This window comes from Mytilus trossulus, unplaced genomic scaffold (assembly GCF_036588685.1).
Source record: "Mytilus trossulus isolate FHL-02 unplaced genomic scaffold, PNRI_Mtr1.1.1.hap1 h1tg000234l__unscaffolded, whole genome shotgun sequence".
In the NCBI taxonomy this organism is placed as follows: domain Eukaryota; kingdom Metazoa; phylum Mollusca; class Bivalvia; order Mytilida; family Mytilidae; genus Mytilus; species Mytilus trossulus.
Window position 1 is genome coordinate 1872108 of NW_026963315.1, and position 27241 is coordinate 1899348.

The 27241-nt window shown below is 30.5% G+C and overlaps 1 protein-coding gene across 1 annotated transcript in view; it reads right to left on the reverse strand.

The window, feature by feature from the left end:
• Nucleotides 1-3120: 3120 nt before the first annotated feature.
• Nucleotides 3121-27241, reverse strand: part of LOC134701327 (presequence protease, mitochondrial-like) — a 51764-nt gene continuing 27643 nt past the window's right edge. The window contains exons 18-27 of the mRNA XM_063562463.1: nt 26273-26349; nt 25217-25382; nt 24226-24332; nt 17197-17305; nt 16415-16527; nt 15085-15138; nt 12667-12735; nt 11949-12063; nt 4889-5022; nt 3121-3457 (exon numbers count right to left, since the gene is read on the reverse strand). Of these exons, the coding sequence (XP_063418533.1) occupies nt 3361-3457; nt 4889-5022; nt 11949-12063; nt 12667-12735; nt 15085-15138; nt 16415-16527; nt 17197-17305; nt 24226-24332; nt 25217-25382; nt 26273-26349 (1041 nt within the window). The 3' untranslated portion in view covers nt 3121-3360. The remainder of the gene's footprint in view (nt 3458-4888; nt 5023-11948; nt 12064-12666; nt 12736-15084; nt 15139-16414; nt 16528-17196; nt 17306-24225; nt 24333-25216; nt 25383-26272; nt 26350-27241) is intronic.

Genomic DNA, 27241 nt, shown 5'->3' on the forward strand with positions numbered 1-27241 from the left:
TTTCTTTGACATGTACGAGATAATAATAAACGTTTTTAACTGGACCAAATCACAACTTACCATAAAGATTCAGCAACCACATTTGTTTAACATGTAATGTCATCCCCCTACTTAATATTTGATGCATTAAATATCAAGAACTAAATTAGGAAAGTGCATGAAATTAAAATTCCAAGTCATAATTTGTTCACACTAAGGACTATATTCGTAGAGGAAGACAAATGTGTCCTTGGACCGTCTGGTGCAATGGTCAGATAAACTATGGTGTCATATGCAAAGATATGTCAAAAGCAAACGACTTGATAACAGTGAACTAAAATTGATACTGTGAATTACTTACTGATACATGTTTCCAGGGAGGCCATAATGTTGTTTCTAAATTTTTAGCTTCAGAAAGGGATAGTGCAGAATGTGAGGGAACAGTGTGCAATACAGACATGCACAATGCATCACTGGTTTGTGATGGCTGCTTGAGTGGTTTCGCCAATTTCTATTTAGACTAAAACATGCTTCAAAAACAAATTATAAAATTTAACAAATGAATGCAAGTATCTAATAAAAGTTTTCAAGTTTTATTTAAATACGTATTGCTCTTCCCATCGTACATTTCAGTGTATGAATGCAACAATAACGCAATGTTATCGTAGACACGAATATTATTGTTACATTCTGCTATTTCGTATTTAATCAGTTATTTACCCAACCATACATCCCGACAATAAGTATCCAACGTAAAAAAAATGATTTTATTATTGGTACATTTCCATGTAACCGTAGTCAGTGCCATAAATATATGAATATTGACGGAGACACTCAGTTGGTAACATTCTTCAAATAAAAAAATACCCCTACCCCTTCACTTCACCAGTACAACAAACAGGTGTTGTAACAATAGTACATCCGCACTCATGTTACATGATTATTCAGCAAATTACCCAGAAAGCAACACCCAAATTCTAAAATTAAAATCAAAATAATATATGGAACCATTTGACCTATATGTAGATCAATTTGAAAAAAGGCCAGAAAATAAAAAAAATCATTCAGGGATGAATAGTGTGGTACAATTTTATAGAGATACATAATTTTTTTCTCAAGTTAAAATTCAGGAAACTAGAATATCCTTATTTTCGGCCAATGTTAGCCCCTAATTCCTAAACCGATTGGTATGCCACCCCAATAATCAATCCGAAACATTCCTTTTTTATGGTACCTTGTGGTACAACTTCATATAGATCAATTAACTGATACTCAGGTTTTGTCGGGGAAACCAAATGTCTTTAGACGACCATAACAATGCTGACAATGTCACTACATTTTATAACTGCAAAAATTATGGTCACATTAAAGGAGAGAAATAAGATGTTTTTTTTAAAACAATTGATAGGTCTTTCCCTTGAAAGTCGGATTTTTGTAATGTCACATTTGTCATGAATTGACAATCATAATTTTTAACCACTCTCTTTCTCCTCCTTTCTTACAAATAACAGCTTTATATTTGTGTTATACTATAAGTTATATGGTTCGCTACTGACCCCATATGGATCCATAGAGGGTTAGTAAAATCCATAGGGGGTGAGGCCGGAGGTCGAGTCCCCTATGAATTTTATTCACCCTCTATGGATCTCTAGGGGGTCAGTAGTTAACCGTTTAACGAATTTATCGGACGCTGGACTTTTTCTGCGGCGTTTTGTTGAAAAATAAACAATGAAACACAACAACATTAATAGATGACATCGCCATTAACACGTCATGAACCCCATATGAAACTTACTAACCCCATATGGTCTCATAGGGGGTCACCACATGACGGCGTTTAACCAATCACAATATGATAATTTATCTGTGGTCCGATAAAAGTTTATGGTAAGTGCATCTTTACATAGATTTGATTTCAAGTTATAATGGTGAAATATAATCATTTTGGTGTAACTAGAGCAACAATCTGCATTTATTTGATTTAAATATTGCAAAAAAGGTCACAAAAGTCAAAAAATTGGGCTACAAGAGAATTTTACTCAAATAGGGATACTTTTCCTGAATTCCATAGACATTTATCTATCAAGAGGTCCAAAAAAATCATATCTTTGTTGAAAAACACCAATACAATAAATTCTGGATATGAAAATACAGACTGTCAAACAGAAACATAGCCCATAAAATATGCTAAAAACAATCTTGGTGTTCTTATAAACCAAGATGAAATACTATGTCATTCTTCAAATATATAAAAATCAATTTTATTGTACAAAAACATGCATGTTTAAAAATTCTTCAACTGTCTAAAAATGTATTTATTGTACAAAAACTTTCTTTTGGCTAAAATGTGAAACTAAACTTTTGTTCTTAAGTATGCAGCTGGTGGATCCAGAGGTATCTCTCTTTGTTGTGGTTTCCCACTCAGGTAAATGCACATGCTTACATGATATTAGTTTAAACTCCAGATTTTTCTTTACTCAAAAATTTCTGGCCAACATGTCTGAGTTTGTTCTTCTTAATGTTATGTGTTAAGCAGGGAGTGAATTAAAATTACAGCACTTGAGACCAGAATGCAATCAAGAAACCACAGAGGAAGTATGTTTGCTTAAGAAAGACTTCTTTCAGACTATGAAAAAGAATCAATAGAAACATATATATGATATATAAATAATATGTCCATACTACACAGTTGTCCTACTAGCACTATCATTTCTATGTTCAGTGGACCATGAAATTGGGGTCAAAACTATATTTTGGCATTAAAAATTAGAAAGATCACATCAAAGCGAACATGTGTACCGATTATCAAATTAATCAGACTTCCATTTCATCAAAAACTACCTTGACCAAAACCTTAAACCTGAAGGGGACAGTATCATTTTCTATGTTCAGTGGAAAGCAAAATTGGGGTCAAAACTCTTAACTTGAGATTAAATTAAAAAAGATCATATCATAGAGAATATGTGAGCTAAGTTTCAGTTTGAATGGACTTAAACCCTATCAAAAACTACCTTGACCAAAAACTTTAACCTGAAGTCAGACAGACAGAAAACAGACAAAAGGACACATAGACAGAAAAATATAATGCACCTAGGTAGGGCATACTCCTATGTGGGGCGTGAATATAGGGAACATAAAATATAGATTGAATCAATATTTATTACAGATTAAAATAGCACTTTGACAATCACAAATAGTATCTGCATATAAATCTCCATAAATATCTTTTTCATTGTCATTGTCTGTACTGACTAAACTAGATGTTTTTTTTCATTTTAGCCTTGCTGCATTGCTTTTAAATGCATTTCCATACACTGTGTCTTGTAAGCTCTAGGTCTATATGAATTTCATGTCTATATGAATGTTGATTTGACACTAAAATCATCCTTTGATAACTTTCCATGTATCATCTGTCTTTACTGTAGAGTTTTCAGGTCCTATAAATGACACAGCTGCTGGTCTGTCTCCTGTCAGGTATCTACAAATGTATAATTGGAAAGTATGAAGTAAAATGATCTAACCCAAAATAGCATCAAGCTAACTTCCCATTTGAAGCATATAGAGAAAGTAAAAATAAAAATTTATAAGTCTCCTGCAATGGCTGATTTCAATGCAAAAAAGGACTGTTGACCTAAAAATTAAACCCATTGGTCAGTAAATACAGAATTTTAAGAAAATATCAAAACTTTTTTTGTAGATGCTTCTTCTTGGTTTTGAAGATTAGCATCTGTCCAAGTTTTATAACATTCCATGGTGGTTTACCATATTATCATGTAAAAAAACAGTTTAATAAAGTAATTGATGGGCAACAACCTTTAACTTAAGATAAAATAAATTGCTTTGCCAAGCGCAGCTGGCTACGACAGCAGAGGTCCAAACCTGAACAGTTGGGGCAAAAATGGACACAATATTTGCACTTGATACAGGTCTAAATTTGAATTGTAATTAAATATTTGACCCATAATAGGATTCTGACACAGAACAACTGAGGTAAAAGAACTTGAATTGGTCATGTGATTTGAATTTATATTCATTTCGTTTGCTTTTGTGCTTAACACTATCCTAATGTGAATTCACTCACCTCCCCACTAAGAAATATTTTTTGCCCCCCCCCCCTCCCTCTTTTTCCCAAAAAAACATCTTTAGCTCAAGATATGGTCATAAAGTCAATTCAAACTTCAACTGGAGTTTGCAACCATAATAAACCATTTAAATACATCATCAAAGTCTTAAAATAGAAAAGGACATAAAATAATCTTGGCTAAAATTAAATTACCTTTATCAGCCTTTTTAAAATAGTAACTTCTAAAAATAAATTGACAGTTAATAAAATACATAATTTAAAAGCAGCGTAAGCGAGGTAACTTCTCAATGATGTGTTTAAATTACCTCCCTTACACTGCTTATATATTGTTTTTTGTACTTAAATAATTGTTACTTAACCAGGAGTCTGGACACCCTTGTTTTTCCCCCTTTGTAGCCATTTATTCTGAAATAGTATAAGCCATAACCCCCCAAAGCCAATTCTTAACACCCTTTGTGGTACCGAAACTTGTGGTATAAATTCAGAGAGATCCATACACTCCACAAGATATTGACTGGAAACTAGAAAAATGATTATTTGGGCCCATTTTTAGCACCTAATTCCTAAACTGTTGGAACCATAACCCCCAAAATCAATTCCAACCTGCCTCTTATGGTGATAGACCATGTATTTAAATATCACAGATTTCTATTTTTCATCTACCAAATTTAATGTCCAGAAACCAAATGGAGGACGCGGACAACAACGACAACAATGTGATACCAATATGTGGTCATAAATAAAAAAGTCCATTTATCAGTGAAATATAACCAATGGAAATAAATATTTTTTTAATTTGCTCTTTTCATTCACATCATTACTTACTTATTTGTTACATTTATAATATCCTGTTTTGATACTTGGAATAATCTGTCTCGCATGGTCTGTCTCATCTCATCAGTAATTCCTGACAAAAATAATGTCATACCAGCTGACCCTGGAGTTATAGGCTTGTCAGTCTGCAATTAAAAAAAAATGGTTTAATTTACACATTTTGTTTGAATACTTCTTAGTGCTATCAAAGAGTTTGGAATTTTCAAAATGGCCACCCTAACCATGGAAACAGCAAAAATGTCAAAATATTCAAAATGCTCCAACCTTCATGACACTTTACAAAAATGTTAATTGGCATTTGTAGATACCCTATTTGACTTTTAGATTTTCAAGATTTTCCTCTGGCAACTGGGGTAAGAGGGTACCATCAGTTATTGCTAGCAATTTTTTTTTTATTTGACATTGAAGTAATATTAATCTTAAATGTATAAAAACTTTTGACCTTTTTATAACTAACTGGAATACTTAAATCTTTGTAGAAATTGACCATAGTTTCACTTTCATAACTTTTACAAGAAATTGGGAGGTTAACCAATATATCTACAACCTTCTGTCAATGTGCTATCAAATAAAAATTTAACACAATGCATGCATACCTAAAGTTCTTAAAATGAGACCAACAGCAATGATCCCTTAAAGATTCAGGGCAGGTCTATTTCTAACATTTCATGTGCCTTGTCTCCACGCTTTTGTACACCAGTCAGTTAGTACAAAATACTGAATATTGGACCTAAAAGTCCATAAAGAATCTTACACCAATGAATTGTTTAATGAAAAACTTGTTAATTGTTTTATTTTAATGTTTATTATATCTTAAAACAAGAATGTGTCCCTAGTACATGGATTCCCCATCCGCACATCATTTTCTATGTTAAGTGGACTGTTAAAATATGAAGTTGATTGGACTCCAACTTCATCAAAAAGTACCTCGACCAAAAACTTTAACCTGAAGCAGGACAGACAGACCGACAGACAAAAGGACAAACAAACGGACCAACAAACGGACGCACAGACCAAACAAAATAATGCCCATAAATGGGACCTTAAAAAAAAATAACTAGAGGCTCTAAAGAGCCTGTGTCGCTCACCTTGGTCTATGTGAATAATAAACAAAGGAAGCAGATGGATTCATGATAAATTTGTGTTTTGGTGATGGTGATATGTTTGTACATCTTACTTTACTGAACATTCTTGCTGCTTACAAATATGACTATCTATAATGAACTTGGCCCAGTAGTTTCTGTGGAAAATGTTACCGGTAGTTAAAATTTACAAATTTTCTGAACATTGTTTAAAATTGACTATAAAGTACAATTACTCCTTAGGGGGTCAATTGACCATTTTGGTCATGTTGACTTATTTGTAAATCTTACAATGCTGAACATTATTGCTGTTTACAGTTTATCTCTATCTATAATAATATTCAAGATAATAACCAAAAACAGCAAAGTTTCCTTAAAGGGAAACTTCGCAAAAAAATCAAAAAATCATATTATGTCCATTCTGTATAAAAATGCTCAAATTTATAAATATTAAAGTTTTATTCCGCTAGATAAGAGATCACCATCGATTTTAAATTTTGAGTATCAGTTCTTTGCGTTCCGCCATTTTGTTATCTTGTCCAAATAAAAATCACGATATGTCTATAAACCATAAAGAAACAAAACTACAGTAACCGATGTTGTCGTAATTACGTGTCGATGTCTTGTCAATCGTACGGTTGTTTTATCTGACTAACTAACTTGATTCGGAAAATGTTCTTATATTTTTAATAACCATATAGTCTGTTATTTTTAAACTGTTAATATTGGAATTAGTTAAAAAGTCAAAGTTCAAATCATAAATAAGAGTTCCGTGAAAATTGTTTTCGAAAATCTAATTCGTTCATAATTCTTTAAAATAATATACTTTATTCAAATAAATTAGGATCTTCGCTCCACTGATCACCCGCATGGCTTAAGGTATTACTCCCAAAGGTATTGTGAGGGGTGTAAGGTGACACGACCAGGTATTCAAGCGATTTCCTGTCGGGCCTGCAAGTTCATGCATCGTTTCACTTCTGTAGGTATTGATCAGTGTACACGTCCGATAACTTATAACTTTCCATTTTGAACTATCAGGTGCATGTATAATATACATCTCTGTCTTGCGTGTCCGCAAGTGATATAATATACTAGTCATTACTTAACTCATACGCTTGTTTATAAATAAAATTTCTGGTGTAAAGAATATTATTTATAAAAAAAAAAAAAAATGATACCAAAAAAAAAAAAAAAAAAATTGAAGATATACAAATATACGTATTTTTTCCAAGGGTTAATTTGGGAAAAATCAGAGACATATAATTGTATTATATGTCTCTGGGACAATGTAATATTTACTCGTTGTCAATAGTAAAGGACATAGTTGGATCATTCCAGAAATGTTGATTAAAAAAATGTGCGCACTTGTCGACGATTCGTTTATACGCCCGGATAGAAAGTTACGGAACTACAGCGCAATTTAAAATATATACATGTATACATTGAACATAAGAAAGAAACATACATTTTGTGCAAATTGGGGTAAAAGTTTTGTAAATAGACTAGTCCACGTATACCAACAGTATGTAATCATCCAATTCGATAGACTATTGTATACCAAAAGAAGAAGAAGAAGAAGAGGACCAATTTGATTTAAATACAGGTCGATCTATAACTTGCTCTGGTTCATCGAAGTTATGAACATAGTAAAATCACAGATTTTTATATCAATTAGATTGTTCTCGAATAAAGAAAGAAATTAGTCATCACCACAACTGTTCCGACATATGCAACTGGACGTACACTAATAATCCCCGAGGGATGTGAATATTTTCTAGGAAAGCTATTGAGTATTAAAGTTTCAAATCTTTTTCGGGATTTATTTTCTTTCTTGATATTCAATGACAGCAAATTTAAAGAATAAACTGCTTGTCAGATATTTGTCCGCTTTAGGGGTATTCTTGCCAGTTGAACAGACTTATAATTACATTCATAAATAGGGAAAGATGACATTAAATTCGTTGTCTTTTGTTTTTAAACATCTTTGGTCAAATAGTTATTAAGTATTATACGTTGTGAGACGAAGACTTCTTTAATAAGGACGTCCCCGATTATGATTAAATTTGGTTGACGTTTTTCACACTTGATAAAGAATATCTATTCGTAATTTTTCGATTCCATTCCAAGAAGACCTTAAATTTGCTGTCAATGTTTTAAGACTTCTCAAGTACAAAAGTATTTTTTCTTTATTCGTTCATATTACTATATTCCGCTTCGGTAGAGTTATCTTCAGTGAGTTCCAGTTATTAATTTGTACGTGGCTTTTAAAAAGTCTAAATCTAAGTGTTCTCATTCATTTATTTGCCTAATAAAGACAAATAAAAATACTTTGGTAAGGCTATTTATAATTTCTAAGTTCTCCCTTTTATTAGACATCAATCAAGGACAAAAGGTGTAAATCATTTCAATCGGACATATGAATTAAGTTTCCAGTCTTTAACCAAAAATTGTGTATTTCTTAGTAAATTAACTTATTTGAATTCAAATAAATAATAGCACCAAACATAATTAAATAATTCCACGGCGATCAATTTTTATTTGTCACCAACTTGAATATATATTTTAAAATATGTGTATTGGATGCTCCCCTTGTCTTATAATTCACTGATCCGAATAGACAGTCACACCTGGCAAGGTGTGCCCGAGAGGCGTGGTTAAATACCGAAGTGCAAATAACAATTTACCTTTCAACAAGCCACCTACGAGTATTGCTACAGAACCGTGAATACACACATCGTATCAACCAAGTCATAGCAGAGATAGTAAAAGGTCAATAAGAGTACACCAACATATTGTCTTTACAGATTATTGTACTTTACTTTGTTAACCTTATCAGTCCGAAAATACATTAATTAAAAATCAATTTATAACTTTTTGTGTTGTCTACAAAAATAATTCGAATATATACGTTTAACATAGAAAATTTATCTCATGAATATGTACAATTGAACGTATGTGCGTTTTATCTTCTTATTATCGGATGGTTATTAGATAAAGCATAAGTCATCGGCGCGCTTACGATTACGTTAAAATATGATTAAAAACCAAGACTTTTAATGATTGTTTTTTAAATCCCGGCATGCAAAAACCAGGAGAAAACGTCACGACCTACAGGAAGTAGTTAATATTTTTTCCTTAAATATTGAATTTCTCCTTTATTACTGCACATATAGCTATAAAACTTTGTGAATATATATATTATGTCATAATGAACATATTTAAACCATAAGTAAAAAATCGTGAATTTTCCCTTTAAAATTACAAATTCAGGGACAGCAACCCAACAACGGCTTCTCTGATTCATCTGAAAATTTAACAGCAGATAGATCTTGACCTGATAAACAAATTTATCTCATGTAGGATTTGCAATAAATGCTTTGGTTTTTGAGTTATAAGCCAAAAGCTGCATTTCACCCCCTATGTTCTATTTTTAGCCATGGCGGCCATCTTGGTTGGTTTTGCCGGTCACGCCACACATTTTTTAATTTATATACCCTAAAGATGAGTGTGGCCAAGTTTGGATTAATTTGGTCCAACAGTTTCAGAGGAGAAGATTTTTGTAAAAGATATATAAAATTTACGAAAAATGGTTAAAAATTGACTTTAAATGGCAATAACTCCTAAAGGAGTCACCTGACCATTTTGGTGATGTTGACTCATTTGTAAATCTTACTTTGCTGAACACTATTGCTGTTTACAGTTTATCTCTATCTATAATAATATTCAAGATTATAACCAAAAACAGCAAAATTACCAATTCAAGGGTAGCAACCCAACAGCGGGTTCTTTGATTCATCTGAAAATTATAGAGCAGATAGATCTTGACCTGATAAACAATTTTACCTCATGTAAGATTTGTTCTAAATGCTTTGGTTTTTGAGTTTTAAGTCAAAAACTGTGTTTTCCCCTATGTTCTATTTTTAGCCATGGCAGCCATCTTGGTTGGTTTGGGGGATAACACCACACATTTTTTAATTAATATACCCTAGAGATGAGTGTGGCCAAGTTTGGATTAACTTGGCCCAGCAGTTTCAGAGGAGAAGACTTTTTTAAAAGATATATAAAATTTACGAAAAATGGTTAAAAATTGACTTTAAAGGGCAATAACTCCTAAGAGAGTCAACTGACCATTTTGGTCATGTTGACTTATTTGTAAATCTTACTTTGCTGAACATTATTGCTGTTTACAGTTTATCTCTATCTATAATAATATTCAAGATTATAACCAAAAACAGCAAAATTTCTTCAAATTACCAATTCAGGGGCAGCAACCCAACAATGGGTTCTTTGAATCATCTGAAAATTTTAGAGCAGATAGATCTTGACCTGATAAACAATTTTAAGTCATGTAAGATTTGCTCTAAATGCTTTGGTTTTTGAGTTTTAAGTCAAAACCTGTGTTTTCCCCTATGTTCTATTTTTAGCCATGGTGGCCATCTTGGTTGGTTTGGCGAGTCATGCCACACATTTTTTGATTCTTATACCCTAGAGATGAGTGTGGCCAAGTTTGGATTAATTTGGCCCAGCAGTTTCAGAGGAAAAGATTTTTTTAAAAGATATATAAAATTTACGAAAAATGGTTAAAAATTGACTTTAAAGGGCTATAACATTTGTATAAACTTCAAGATTATAAAAAACCGGTTTTTTTCTAAAGTGAACATTGATTGGTTAAATATTTCTCAGTGTGTTTGAATTTGTTTGATAGCCTTTTGGTCATGACTGTTTGTCTCTAATATTTAATTAACTGTGCATTTGTATTCAGATATCGCAGATCAAATTTATTCGTTCTTTGTGTAATCATACGTTTTTTGATTGAGTTAAGTCTGCTAATTGATATTTTATCGTATGTTTTTATATGTTGTGATGTTATGCTATTGTTTTAGAAAAAGGGAGAAGGTTTGGGCCCATTAAAACGTTTAATCCCGCTGCAAATGTTTGCACCTGTCCTAAGTCAGGAATCTGATGTACAGTAGTTGTCGTTTGTTTATGTAATATATACGTGTTTCTCGTTTCTCGTTTTGTTTATATAGATTAGACCGTTGGTTTTCCCGTTTGAATGGTTTTACACTAGTAATTTTGGGGCCCTTTATAGCTTGTTGTTCGGTGTGAGCCAAGGCTCCGTGTTGAAGGCCGTACTTTAACCTATAATGGTTTAATTTTTAAATTGTTATTTGGATGGAGAGTTGTCTCATTGGCACTCACACCACATCTTCCTATATCTATAACTCCTAATGGGGTCAACTGACCATTTTGGTCATGTTGACTTATTTGTAAATCTTACTTTGCTGAACATTATTGCTGTTTACAGTTTATCTCTATCTATAATAATATTCAAGATAATAACCAAAAACAGCAAAATTTCCCAAAAATTACCAATTCATGGGCAGCAACCCAACAACGGGGTGTCCCATTCATCTACAAATTTCAGGGCAGATATATCTTGACCTAATGAACAATTTTACCACATGTCAGATTTGCTCTAAATGCTTTGGTTTTGGAGTTAAAAGCCAAAAACTGCATTTTACCCCTATGTTCTATTTTTAGCCATGGCGGCCATCTTGGTTGTTTTGGCGGGTCACGCCACACATTTTTTAAACTAGATACCCCAATGATGATTGTGGCCAAGTTTGGTTTAATTTGGCCCAGTAGTTTCAGAGAAGATTTTTGTAAAAGTTAACGACGACGGACGACGACGACGACGGACGACGACAGACGCCAAGTGATGAGAAAAGTTCACTTGGCCCTTTGGGCCAGGTGAGCTAAAAACTAGATATGTCATAGGGACATGAATGGCCCCGTCTCAATAAATTGAACTGCAATTTCAATAACACATGTGGACACAAACATGATGGTAGTCTCACATATCAAAAATCAGCTCAAAATCTGGAGGTGTATAGAAAAAATTTCTTTATAATTCTTCATAAGCGGGGCCATAAAAATAATAAAAATGAGAGTATGTATATAAATACCTGTTGGAAAACTGATAACTTTGCTTCATCAACATCCTCGGATACAAACTTGTCATCCACGACCCACTTGACTGCCTCGTCAAACACTTGTAATGTTTTACTGGAGTTGGGATCTCTATAAAATATGCAATAACCTGTCAGATTTCAATCAATACTTTTTCTATTAATTTGCTACTGCATCCATTTAAATCTGTACATTCTTTGTATATCTATAAAATGGTTTTTTTTACTGAACAAACCCTTTTTGGCGTTTGAAACTAGAGTGAAAACAAACATTCTGTGAGTTTTATCTGGCAATACATAGTCCCTATCAGTTAAAAATTCGTTATATTGGAACAAAATGCTTACTGGATCTATTACTTGTCATGCTGTAAAATTTGTAACAATCATCAAGTCAATATATCTTCCCTTGTGCATGTCATGACGCAAACAAATGTAAAAAATGGATTATTTGAGTGAATATGAGTCCAAAGACTGCACAAATTCGTTGAAACGGAGAAACATTTGAACTTGATCTGTCACTTGTCATGATAAAACTATATATCAAGCAAGACAAAAAAGTGTGGAAACTAAATTTAAAGACCATGACCATGTAATTGTCAGAATGGAACAAAATTCAAACATGATTTGAAACTTGTCATGATAAAACAATGCTTCATAATGTGAAAGTTAAACACACACAGACATTTTTTGGTAACCCTAAATATATAGTCCTTGCCTGTATGAGTAGAAACTAAACACTCCTGAACCACAAACAGCCCCACTGCCATACGCTCCACCTTTCTCTCTGGAAAACAAATATTTTCAAATACAGTTAAAAAAAGTAACATGTGTTGTAATTTCAGTAATTTTTAAATGAATCTCTTAAAGTGCACACAAATGCAAGATTGATAACGGTATTGGGATTTCAGGAAATTAAATAAACCAATTATGCTCTCAAATATTTAAAATGCAAGTTTATATTTTTTTTTCCAAACCTATCATGTCACAATTTTTGTAATAATAAACATCACAAATTTACAGCAAGCTTTAAAAATATGATTTTTGAAAGCACTGTTAACTTTGGGATATTTGCAGCATTTAGATTTATGTTAAACAGACTTTGAACTGAAGCAGCTGTTTTAGTTAACACTGTACTAAAAATTCTGAATTGTAATTATCCTCTATCATTCTGACAAGTTTCAAAACTTCACTGTGAAAAATTCAGTAATTTTCAGAGAAATTTTGTTTGGAGGAAGCATAGGAGTATAAACCATGCTTTCTACGAAAATATAATATAAGCACATGTCACAAAGCTTAGATACTACATATTTTTGGCCTACTTCTGGTGATGGTTTAAGAACAAAGGACTTTTATGTGACTTGAAAGAAAATTAAGTCAAAGAATATAAAGTTTTAAAAAATATTTAATCTTTTAGGGGAATATCATCTTCATTTGTCTTGCAAAAAGACAAAGCAGATATATTTATTGAACAATATATTATAAAATTAAATATGCAACTTACATTGCATCATCAGATATTTTGTTTTATGATGTCAAAATTTGTGCAGTAATGGCAGACAAATATCAATATTTATTCGTTAGATAGATATAGGAAGATGTTGTTTGAGTGCCAATGAGACAACTCTCCATCCAAATAACAATTTTAAAAAGTAAACCATTATAGGTCAATGTACGGCCTTCAACAACGGAACCTTGGCTCACACCCAACAAGATACCAATTTTCGTTGGTTTCGTTGGTAGAGTTGAACACATATTCAAATGTTCAACAAATAACATATTTTCAATGGGAATTGTATATAATTATTGAAGAAACCCCAAAATCAAATATCCATGAAAACGCAAGTTTTTAGCAATCCATGAAAATTGATACCCAAGAAAATAAATGAATTATACACAGTATTATTAAAAAAAAATTAAGATAATATGAGGATAAAATGCCTTTGCTTTGCTGTCTAATATAATAGCTGACTCTTAACTGAAATTTAATAGGAAGATACTATTTCCACAAATCCTGTTTTTACCACAATAAGGTCAAGCAGTCATATCTGTTGAAATAACACTGCAATTGGACTGGTCAAGACTTAGTCTTGACTAAGTGTCCAACAGTCTCAACCAGTCATGACCTACAAATTCAGTCTAGACTGGTCTGAATCAGTCCATCTAACTCAATTATATATTTATAAAAATTCCAGGTTATTTGATAGTTTGATTCATTGCTCTCAAATTTAGTGATTTATTTAATATTTAAAAAAATACCTAAAATTTTAAGTTCAGACTAAATTCAGTCATCTTTAGTTTTTTATATAAAGTAAAGTCTAGCCAGAATTATTTACAGTTTAGTACAGCTATATACTGCCAAAATAACGTCGAGTCTTATCAAGTAAATTCAGACCTGTGCTTCTTTGTATATAAAATATAGTTCTTTGAGACTCTGAGCAGTTTGTAGTCTAAGATCCAGAATTTCAATCAAATTAGCTAAATTTTATAAGGAATGTAGATAACTAATTACAATTATGATTTTTCATTAAAAAGAATAAATTTATAACATTTTAACTCATAAATATTAATATTTTTACAAACACATAGTATTTTGCTTGCTTCTTATTGTTTTTACATTGTATATAAAGGGAGGTAACTCTGGAATAGTGCATTTTTTGAAGAAATGTACATGAAATTTTACAATTTTATATTTTTTCTGGAAAAAAAATACAATGACCCTATATATCTTTTCAATCAATATTCTCAAAGCATTTTCTAGAAGCTATCTTCTAGTATTTAATTTCATGATTCTCTCAATTTGTTAAGCTTCCTATCACATTATGGTGTTTTCTCCTGTATAATCCATACAAAATGTGTCCTTTTGTAACAACCTGTAGCTTGAGAAAATCCGCGGTGACCTGTCATTTAAATATTTTATTATATATTTGAACATTTCACAATGTATACTACATTTTGGCAAAGTATGTACAAGTTCTAGCCTTTTGAATTTATACTCCCATACCACCTTAACACTTAATATGAATGAAGTCAAGTTTTATCTATTATTTTTGTTCCTACTAAACTGTACTTTTCATACGATTATTTTCTATTCTGAAAACGCCATCCAGTGCTTATATATAACCTTAAATTTTACCTGATTTCTCTGTGTAAATATTTAGCTGACATCATTCTTGACAAAACTCTCAATCTAAAATGACAAACAATAAATATATATAGAATATAAATCTGCAAAATGCAGTTCTGAATCAAATCATGCACTGTTACCTTTCCATGATCAGCAAACAATAAAATATTGGTCAAAATTCAAATCAAAGTGGTACTAGCTGTCAAATTCATATTTACTGACTTGACTCAAATTCTAATATTCGATTAATAACATAATAAATTGTATATTCAATATACATTAAGTCTGAAATAAACAGTATACACTGCATGTACTCCATTATATATATATTAGAATTGCGTGTGTTTTTGAGTCTAGACGCAATCTAATTAAAAACTTTCAAGGTGACCACAGAAGACTGCCGATTGTCATATAACCCGATATAAACATAAACATAGATATAAATAAATATTGACCTCGTGTAATTGATTTTTTTTGGTCTGTTTGATTTCATGTTTAATCAAAAGTTAGTTGCCGTTTTAGTTTTAACCTGTATGAAAATGATTTTTTTGGTGGATCAAATCAGTCTGACAACAAAATGGTTCACCTTTTTTTCACTTTCAATGTTGACATTCTTTTCCTATAAATGACTGTCCAAGATTAATACATGAGTCACCCATATTTAGCTATTGGGTTAAAATGAAGGTTACATGGAAACGAATTCAATGGGGTCCAATCATTCACTTGAAATGCTCTCTTGCTTAATTTGACAAAGTTGTTTTGCTAAAAACAAACTATTATTTCATCATTTCACAGATAATGACGATTGAACAAAACCAAAGCATATTCTAATTCTGTTCATATCTCTAAGCGAGTGCCCCTTTAATATGGAACAACAAGTTGATGCAACCACAAAGTACTATAAACCAAAACTTTATAAGAGGACTGAGGAACAAACTTTTTGAAGTTTAAATCTGAAATCTCGGACAGACAGATTAACAGACAGATATAAAAACAATGTCAGCACTTATTTTTTTCTGAATTGGAAAAATGTATATTTGTGGATATCTCAATCTGTGATATTGGCGAAATTATGCACACAATCCCCATGGGAATCTTTTGTATTGTTGAAAACTTAAAATAAAAATAGTGATTAGTTCATACTTATATACACTTTGAGAATTAATACCTGAAAAAATGTAAACTCTTCATTAGATGATATTACCTATATATAATATAAAATAGAATGTCATTAGAGAAATTGAAAAATTTGAAGGAAAACAAAATTTTTAAACTGACATGTATATTTAAATCCAAGTTCAGGTCTTTTTTTCAAATCCTCTATTCTATATGAACTTACTTTGGAAAATCTTCATGTGTGTAGGGAACTGTTTCTACTGCCTTACTCATGTAATTTACAGAGAATGGAAGTTCAAACTGTGTTTTTACTAATTCTGGTTCAAAATAACCATGCTGAAGAAAATAAAATAATTATGATAAAATCTTCAAGATACATATTTAGTATAGTTTCATGTGTTCATGATTGCAAAAATTGCTACAGAATAGACTTGGTTCCTAAGTCAGGAATCTGAAGTTCAGTAGTTGTCTTTGTTGGTGTGGTTCATAAGTGTTTCTCGTTTCTCACTTTTTAAATAGATTAGACTGTTGGTTTTCCCGTTTGAATAGTTTTACACTAGTAATTTTTTGGGGCCCTCTATAGCTTGTTGTTCAGTGTGAGCTTATTATGGTTGAGTCTTATAACTTGTGACTTGGATGGAGAGTTGTCTCATTGACACTCACACCACATCTTCCTATATCTATTTACAATCTAATTTTAATTGCAATCTATGTGTGCAGTAAATACTGAAATTGCAAAAATAATTATAGCATTTTTGTCTCCATAGCTAGTTTATAATGAATGTATGCAAACAATTTCTGAACTTTGTTCTTTGTTTTTTTGTTTAATTTACACATTCAAAATCTGTTTTCAAAAAGTTTAAATACATGACTTTCTTTATGTATTTTGTTCTTTTGTTTTCAAAGTTCCTACTATTGTAATATTGTTAAATTGATAACCATGAAAATTAAGTTTATTTGAAGGATTTGTATATATTTTTCTATTTCAAATTTCCTGGTAATTACCTGTGTATATTTTTCTGTAGATTTTATATCCCCTGGTATTCCTTCAATGAATTTTTCCACTTTACTCTGATTTGAAGACATTTGTTCTGATGTACTGTTGATTGCAAACCTATAATAGAAATAGGACAATATATCAATATATAATGTTTTCTGGAAGACAAACAAGTTTAGGAATTTACAAGACAGAAATGAACAAGCCATGTATAAATCTATAATTAACAACATGGGGTTGGGGTAAAATCTATATAGTTACATGCATATATATTGTTCAGCTGTAACATTGAGTATCCTTTTTTTTTTTTTTTTTATTCAACAACAATATATCACATGCTGTTAACAGATTTCTTCACTGGTACAGCTATTTCAGTAAAGATCCCTGTTTGTTAGTACCTTAAGACCAGGGTATCTTCAGGTAGTATTTTTTTATAATTTTGTTAGTTTATATATTATTTGTCGTTGTACATTGTTTATCATTAAATACATTAATTCTCTATAATTTTACAATTATAACTCTGAATATGAACTTTATATATATATATATATATTGTAACTATCTGATAGATGTTGGGGATTAAAACAGAATCACGGGTTATCTAAGCGTGTTCCGAATTTGATTTGTGGTTTAATGTATTTCTCTGTTATCCGGTATAACGGTAAATTCATTTGTTATTTTTTGTGTGGATTAATTACTTTCACCACGTGCTTTCCAAATTTAAATGAATTAGCCACGGAAGGTAGGTTTACATAAGAATCTTGTTCTCATAATGTATTAAGCATGATTTGCATATCTTATGTATAATATTAAGTTACAGTATGTAGATCTATGGAAAAAGTACATTTGTACTTTCACTTTCAAAACTCAAAAAAACAAACATCTATCAAACAATTGAAGTACAAGGAGCTCTGTAAAATACATAAAATATTGCAATACTGACAATAATGCTATCAAATATAAGAATGTATCTTTTCTAGTATCCCTTTACTTTCAATCTTAATATATTTTTTTTGTAATAATAATCCTATTTTAAATTCTGACCTAAAAACATTATATATGTTGATATTTTGTGTTCTATATTCTGACAAATAATGTACTTTGTGAATAGTAAATACAATAATTGTAAGTAGAAAGTTTATTTCATAATAATGTTTATCATTATTTTTATATCCCCAGATTAATTTTTTTTCAGTGAGAATGTGTCTACCAATCTTAACTAATTCAAGTATCTTATATATTTCTCCCCAAAACTCATCTAAAAAGTGGCATGTTACAAAAAAATGTTTATAGTCTTCTGTAACGTTACAAAAATTACAAGTAGAGTTCTGGCTTATTTTCCATTGTTTTAATAAGACTTTGTTTGGAAGAATAAAGTGTAATAATTTCCATCTGCACATTTTCAGTTTATTATCTTTTAAGTAATTATGAATAAATTTTTGCACATATTGAGCTTCAATTTGTATGTTTTCACATTTCAAAATATTATTCCACTTATGATATCCTATTGGAACTTCTTTATCATATTCTATTAAAATTGAATAAATTTTCTTTGAATCTAATTTTTCTAGTTTATGTTGGCAATTATTTTTTTCACTTATATATAGTGAGTTATTTATTAAAACACTAGTTTTTATTGAACATTCTTCATTTAATATTTCTAACCATTCTTTTGGAATTGCTTTTCTCAATTTTGAGAATTCAGCTATCCAGTTTGATTTATTTTTTAACTTTAAACTTATAATTTTTTCTGAAAAGACTCCATTTTCATCAATGATATCATTTATATGAATGATATTACTGTCTATCCAATTTTGAAAAAGGAGTGTTTTCTTTTGAAATTTAATTAATTGATTTCCCCAAATAACTTCTTGACGGATAAGTCTGTAATTATTTGGATTTTTAGTTTTATTATTTTTATTTTTTAACCATACTTTAATCATATCATGATAAAATTCTGGTAGCTCTTTAGTACCCGGTATAGAATATATACTATTAGTATTCATCCTTAAGATAAGTAGATTGCTACCAAATTTATTAAGATAAAATTTTGGTATAACCATCCAATTAAGAAATTTATCAGCAGTTAATCTTTTTATCCAACCTATCTTTATAGATTCTATATATTTATCTATATTTACCATTTTTAATCCACCAGCTAGTTGGTTATAGCTTAATACGGTGCGTTTAACTTTTTCTGTCTTATTGTTCCATAAAAATTCATATATGATTTTTTTAAATTTGTCCAAGTATTCTTTGCTTAAGGTTGACACTGTAGCCAAATAAGTGATTATAGGAATTATTAAAGATTTAATAACTGTTATTCTTCCTATCATGGTTAAGTTCCTTTTTTTCCAGTTTGATATAATTTTTACAGTCTTTTCTAGCTGTTTATCAAAATTTAGTTTTTGACACTCTTTTTTATTATGCCCAAAATATATCCCGAGACTCTTAATTGGTTTTTCTGTAAAGTTAATATTTTCATATTTTTCTTTACAATGTTTTTGCTTCCCTAGCCAAATACCCTCTGTTTTAGATCTGTTAAGTTTTAATCCTGAAAGTGATCCAAATTTTTCAATCATGTTAAGAGCTTTTGAAATATCTTGTTTTGATTTGAGAAAAAGAGTAGTGTCATCTGCTAATTGACTTATTTTTAAAGTGTGGGTTTTTCCATCTATCTTGATTTCAAATCCTTTTAGGTTATGGTCTTGCCTAATTTTACAAGCAAGAATCTCAACAGCAATAACAAAAATTATCGCACTGCAAGGGCAGCCTTGACGTATACCACGATATATACTCATGGGTTTAGAGATCCACCCATTGTTTAAAACTGAACTTTTTATGTCAGTGTATAAAAGTTTTATCCATCTCATCATAGAATTTTTAAATCCAAATTTTTGTAAAGCAAAGAACATAAAGTCCCATTCTAATGAATCAAATGCTTTCGAAAAATCTAAAAATAATAAGGCACCCTCTATATTAAATTTGTCTGCATAATCAATGACATCTTGAATTTGTCTAATATTATATCCTATGTATCTATTTTTAACATACCCATTTTGGTCTCCATGAATAATTTGTGGTAATACTTTAATTATCCTTTGAGCAAGTGAATAAGCAACTAATTTTGTGTCAACATTCAATAATGTTATAGGTCTATAATTGTCTAAACTGAGAGGATCATTTTTTTTATGTAAAAGGGAAATAACTCCTAATTTTTGTGAATTTGTTAACTCCCCTTTATCAAATGAAAGATTAAAAGTTTTGACTGCAAACTCTTTAAGATGTTCCCAAAAAGTTCTATAAAATTCGACACTTAACCCATCAATTCCAGGGGCTTTATTAAGTTTCATTTTAAATAAAGAATCTGTGCATTCTTGAGTGCTTAATAAACCTTCCATACTATTGCTTTCTTTATCTGTTAGGACATGATCACATTCTGTATTCATAACATAATCTTTAATAGAATTTTTATCGGGATTTGAACTTTTATAGATTTCTTCATAAAACTCTTTTTCAATATTAAGTATTTCTGTAGGATGTGTATGTATCACCCCTTCTTTGTCTCTTAGCGCTGTAATGGTTTTTCTTGTTTGCCTAGCTTTTTCTAGTCCCAAGAAGAATTTAGTGTTTTTTTCACCTTCTTCTACCCATTTAATTCTGGATCTTATTTGTGCTCCTTTTGTTTTTGAATCATATAATTTACCAAGTTTTTCTTCTATAATATTAATTTCCTCTTTAAGAGAGTTTATATCATTTGTTTTACATTTTTTGTTTATACCCTCATTTAATTTCTTCAATTTATTTTCTAAAATATGTATATCTTTAACATTATTTTGTGCTTTTCTTTTACAGAATGCTATGGTATGGTCTCTTACCTCAGTTTTAAAAAGATCCCACTTGACCCCAATATCATTGGTGAGTAAAATTTTCTTTTCATATTGTTTGATCAGAATTTTAATAAGGTTTTGATATTCTTCATTTTCTAAAATACTATTATTAATTTTAAAGTATCCTTTACCTTTTTGGTCTGATCAACCTTTTATTTTTATAGAAATAGCCTGATGGTCTGTATGAGTTATAATAGCTGGCCTTATATCAGTAGATTCTATTTTAGTTCTTATTTCAGGACAGGTTAAGAAAAAATCTATTCTAGATGCTTCATTTAAATTATTTTTACGTCGCCAAGTGAATTGTATTTCCTTGCCATGAATCTCTCTCCAAATATCACTTAGTTTTTGAGTTTTAATTAAAGATTTAAGGCTAAAAACTGGTTTTGTTTGTTTTAAGTTTTGTGCTGACACTTTATTTTTTTTATCTATTTTTGTTAAAGTATCATTCATATCTCCTCCAATTATAACCATTCCAAAACTATTTTTTGTAATTACCTCTTTAACTTTTTTGAAAAAAATATTTCTGTTTTTAGGTATATTTGGTGCATAGACATTTACTAAAGTGTAAATACTGTCTTCAATTTCAACATTTATTAAGAGTAGCCTGCCCTCTTGGTCTTTGAATATATTTATAAATTTGCATTCTAAATCATTATTAATAAAAATTGAAACTCCTCTGGACTGTGAGGTTCCAAAGCTATGATATTGTTGACCTTTAATTTCAGAATTTAAGTCTTTCTCTAAATCTTCAGTGAAATGACTTTCCTGAACAAACAAAATATTACATTTTTGATATTTCATCCACAAGTATAATCTATGTCTTTTATCTTTTACTCTGAGACCTTGACAATTTAAAGAACATATGTGAATTGTTTTTGTCATAAGTTTTTTGTTTTTAGAATTTTATTTACTTGAATGTTTATTGAGCCTAAACAATTACATTCTTGCATTCTTAAAGCTATTATTTTTATAAAAGTATACACATATTTCAAAAATATACAATATTCATTTTTCATTAATACACACATTAAAAATAATAATACAAGCAAGAGATTTACAAATGAATTTGTTACAGAACATTTGATCAAAATCAAATACACATCATTAGAGAAATATGTGTCTCCAAAAATCATGCTGTGACATGTCAATTTCAATATAATAAACAGTTGATTTCTTTCATTTTGTAACACCTGTTGTTTTCTATTTTTAGACACCAGACAACGTCGGTGTATGCATGGTTGCAGATACAAGAGTGATTGGATCTTTAACTTATCGTGTGAATATTGGAATAGTGATTTCGTAAAACTTAGTGTTCTATTAAAGGAAATTGAGTAGTGCGTATAAAGAATTGAAATGTATTGAACATGAAAAAATAGAAGGATGTAATAGCATAGTACTGAACAATAGGAAAATGGACATTGACAACTGTACGAATAAAACGATGTGAGCTTTTTAGTGTAAAAAATTGTTAAGTTCAATATCTGGGACATAAACAAGAATTTACCTGTTTGAAACAGAATAGGTACTATTAATAGATTTACTTTTTCCAAGATTTCTATTCTCTTTTTCTTGTGAATAATGTTAGTAAAATGTTCAAATATCTGCATAAATATTATATTTTCTATTCTATTGAAGAAAATATTGTACAAGCTACAACTGTTTCGTATTTGATTAATACAATTATAATTAAAGTGATTTAAATTGACATACTTTTGTTTTTTATTATACATCATTTTGTTTGTTTCAGATTTGTCTGAATTACTTTCATACACATGTGAATGTATGTAATCCTTAATTACATCACACTCATTTTTATTATTTATTTTTTTTATATATAAAAACAGGCTAAATATTACAAATATATACAAATATTTACACTTGGATTTCATTGATTATTTTGTGTTCGGTTTATTGGTATGAATACATTTCCGTTTACAACTGACCCTAAGTTTTAGTCTTTTGAATAGGGACAGCTTCTTTGTGTTTATCTTCTGTTGGAGTGCTGGCATTTCTTTTTCCATTTTTTTTTGCTGCGGGGGTATGGGTATTAACGGTCTGTCCCTTGAAATATTGTTCAATATTGCCACCGGGTTCCGTATTTTTTTTCTTCTTTTTATGCTTTGGCTTTTTTTTCTCATCATTTTCCCCATCGTTCACTATTTCTTGATCACACTGAATTTTATCTTGTAAATGGTTATTTACTGATTGGGCTTTATTTTTGGCATGAATGATACTAAGGACGTCACTCGAGTTGGAAGGTTGAAGTGCGTCATGTGCATGAGCAGGCGGGACTTCAGTATCTTCTGTGTCGGCATCTGGTGAAGAGGAATCAGATGCTAATGATGCCGACATTGAGTATCCTACATTATCTTACCTCCTATACGTTTCGAGGAGTATGTTTGGTTAAAAGTGTCCATGTGGAGACTGTGTATATTCCATATTAGGTTAGTGTGGAGACAGGGCTTATTTCAATACACGGTTAGTTGTGGAGTTACAACTTTGGCACTATATGATTACTTAAATGTACTGTTCTTTTTAATATTGTTATATCAAGGTTATTGAGATAGATGTTAAAATAATTTATAATGGGAATTTTTTTTCCTCATTTGCTCCCCCCCAAAAAAAATTAGACTATAAAAATCAGGCCCCCCTTAATTACTTCCCTATGGGTTGATGTACCAGGTGATTATTAATAAAATGTTTAAATTAAAAAAAAAAATGACAAAAAATGACAAAACATTTCCTCTTCTGAAAATGTTTTCTTTAGATTCAGATTTTTTTTCAGTTTTTCTTTTTGCAAAAATTGTGAGAGGATACGTTTTGCAAAAAACGAAAATTCACATTTCTAATTTGATAACATTGTTTGTTTATAATATTTCCTACCAGCAACGCCATTATGTATGTTGTTTAAAATTTCTAATAATAAATGCACAAACACATATCTTAATTTACAGTAACCATTAAATTTTAAACTAAAAGACCATTAAAGTTGTTTTATAGTATATGAGTGCGGGAATTTCTTGTTGTATTTAAGACCTGTTGATGACCTTCTGCTGTTGTCTGCTCTATGGTCGGGTTGTTGTCTCTTTGGCACATTCCCCATTTCCATTCTCAATTTTATTGATATATAATATAAGAAAATACCTGATATTATTTTTATTCAGTAGAAATTGACCAATTTTCTGAAGTTTTTCTACAATTGTCACAACAGCACTTTCATCAGTTTCAGCTAAGGTCTTCATAGTGGAAACCTACATTGAATATAAAACATAAATTAATAAATCAAAGGCTGTACGTACAATGACCTAGCTATCCTTGTTAATTTTTGTGTCTTTTTGGTCTCTTGTGGAGAGTTAACGTTTTCTCGCTGGCATTCGTACCATATCTTCTCATTGTCATGTTTCATTACTATTTCAGAAATACTTTGTTGATAACTTCTATTTCAAATACCGTAAATTCACAAATTATTGCATGCATTTATTATTGCCATTTTTGAAGAATGGACAAAAATTTGAGTTTGATTTCTGGAAAAAATGCATACAGATATTTGCTTCAGATATCAGAATGCAAGTTTTTATTATTGCAATATGCACATAGTTGCATTTTTCCCAATAATAAAAAACCTTGCAATGATTTTTGAATTTACAGTACATAATAACAGTAGGCCATTGGTTTACTCTTTTGAATTGTTTCATATTTTGTCATGTCTGTTCCTTTTATAGTAGACTATACTGTATGTGATAAATGGTTTTGCTCATTGTTGAAGGTTTGAGGGTAAACTATAGTTACTTATGTCTTTTATCATTTGTTCTCTTGAGGATAATTGACTCTATAGCAATCATACTACATTTTTAAGGCGGATTGGTGGCTGAGTGGTTTATGTAGTTGAACTGCTGAATCCCTTGCCTGTCAAAACACTGAGGTTGTTGAGTTCAAATCCCACATGTAATCGATAGAGATTGTCAGTTTTCCTACCAAAGGTCAGAGTTTATCTCCATGCACTCTGGCTTCCTCCACCAATAAAAAATAAATGCCACAAAATAACGCAATAGTGTTGAAAGTGGCTTTAAACACCAATGAATCAAACTAAATCAATAGTATATTTATATATTTAAATATGTCGATGCAAACATACCTGAGCCATTCCTCCTAGTACTTCCTTTAGCTGGGCAGCTGCATTCATACGGGAACTACAGTGTGTCATAGCATAGGAATGACCTTGACCTGATATTGAGGAGGAAAGGTTAGCTGCTTCCATCATTACTAAAGTCATTAAACGACCTTCATCTTTCAAATTAGGACTAAATTTGGAAAAAACAGAAAACCAATAATTAAGGTTAATATTTACTCTTAATAATTTCAAATATAAAATTTTAGAGGCAAAGAATAAAATTGATAATGGAAATGGGGAATGTGTCAAGGACACAAAAACCCGACCAAAGAAAAAAACACAACAGCAGAAGAATTTATGAACATTTGATTGCCATCAAAAATTGAAAATCTGATTGTTATACCTTTTAAGTATCCTTTTTAATAATACATAATATAATTTTACAAACTAATTTCATTTGAACATCACTAAATAATTATATACAATTAACAACTAGAATCATGAAATTTACCATAAGACCAAAAAAATATTAGTGTGCAATATTGAAAATTTCAAGAAAATGGTTATAGTATGATACAAATAATTTTGTGAGAGTTTAAAACAAATTTTGATTAAAATACTACCAAACTCAAGATAATCTATCAATCTAAAATAAAAGACTTAAGGTGGTACCCAACACTTTAATAACTAAAATTGATTGGGCTCGCTTAATTTGCATAAAATGTTGACAAAGTATTTACTTTAGCCCTTTGACAAAAATATAAAAAAAAATCAAAAATTTTAACCAACCGTTTTATCAGAAAAATTACACTGGTTATATAGCAGTTTGACAAACACTTATTTTGATCATTGAGAAGCTTAATATTCCATTAACAACACAACGTAATAAAAACATTTAGCTGATTTTACAGAGTTATCTCCCTGTAGTGTTAGGTACCACCTTAAGCCCACTAGTTAACAAAGAACTTTGGCATTCATGATTAAATCAGTATATTTTTTATCACTGATCAAATTTTATGAGTATGATGTATTCATTTATTTTTGTTGGTACCAATTCTTACATACTAAGGAAAACATTACCTGCAAAATATATTGGTCCATAGATCTAACATTTTGTCAACATTTCTGTCCAAACAGTAAGATGAAAATTCTACACCCTGAAAAAGAAATACAGAAAACATAAGTTACAATTATTTCCACAGAGGCACAACTTATATATCAAACATGTACAAAATTCTCATAAACTCACAGCACATTATTTCCAGCTGTTCATCAAGATAATCATAAATATGTTTTAGCATGAAATATATAGTATGAATGTAATTTTTCTAATTTGTGTGCTATTTTCACATTTGAATGACATTTTGTTGGAGCACTTATACCAATGCAATCAAAGATATTTCTTTTAATCAATCATTGAAAAGGTACATCCCCTTCTTGTATGAATGTATAAGCTTTAGACAAATGTATAATGTTCTTATAATCATCAAGTATGAAAAAAGGGGGGGTTCAATTTTCCATACAGGGGGGTCAATTTACCAGGGAGGGGGAGGGGTCATTTTATCATAGCAGTATTTTGACCACAGGGTCAATTTGCCATGGGGTTCAAAATACCATATGACACCGGTGTGAAAAAAATATTTCTCCGAACTAGTGAAAAATCTGTTCTTGGCAAATGATTGGTTGAAATTTAATTGCAATGTTAAATTTTCTTGTTTTCTTCTGAATTTTCTTATTGTGACGTCATGAAAAAAGGCGAACATACCTGATGACATCGCATCAAAAGTACACAACTTTCCTCAAATCTTTGAAAAGAAAGGATAAAAATCATTAGAGAAACAGATTCCACCACTATAACTCGTGTATAAAGATATTTCTCCACTCTCAACAGTTAAATTTTAATTATCTAAAAATCTCAGCAAGCCTCGCGCTTTAAATATTTAAATTTAACTGTCTCGAGTGGAAAAATATCATAATACACTTGTTGCAGTTGTGGAATCTATATTTCCATTGCAATATATCTGAACACACATGGTGGAAATAATTAAG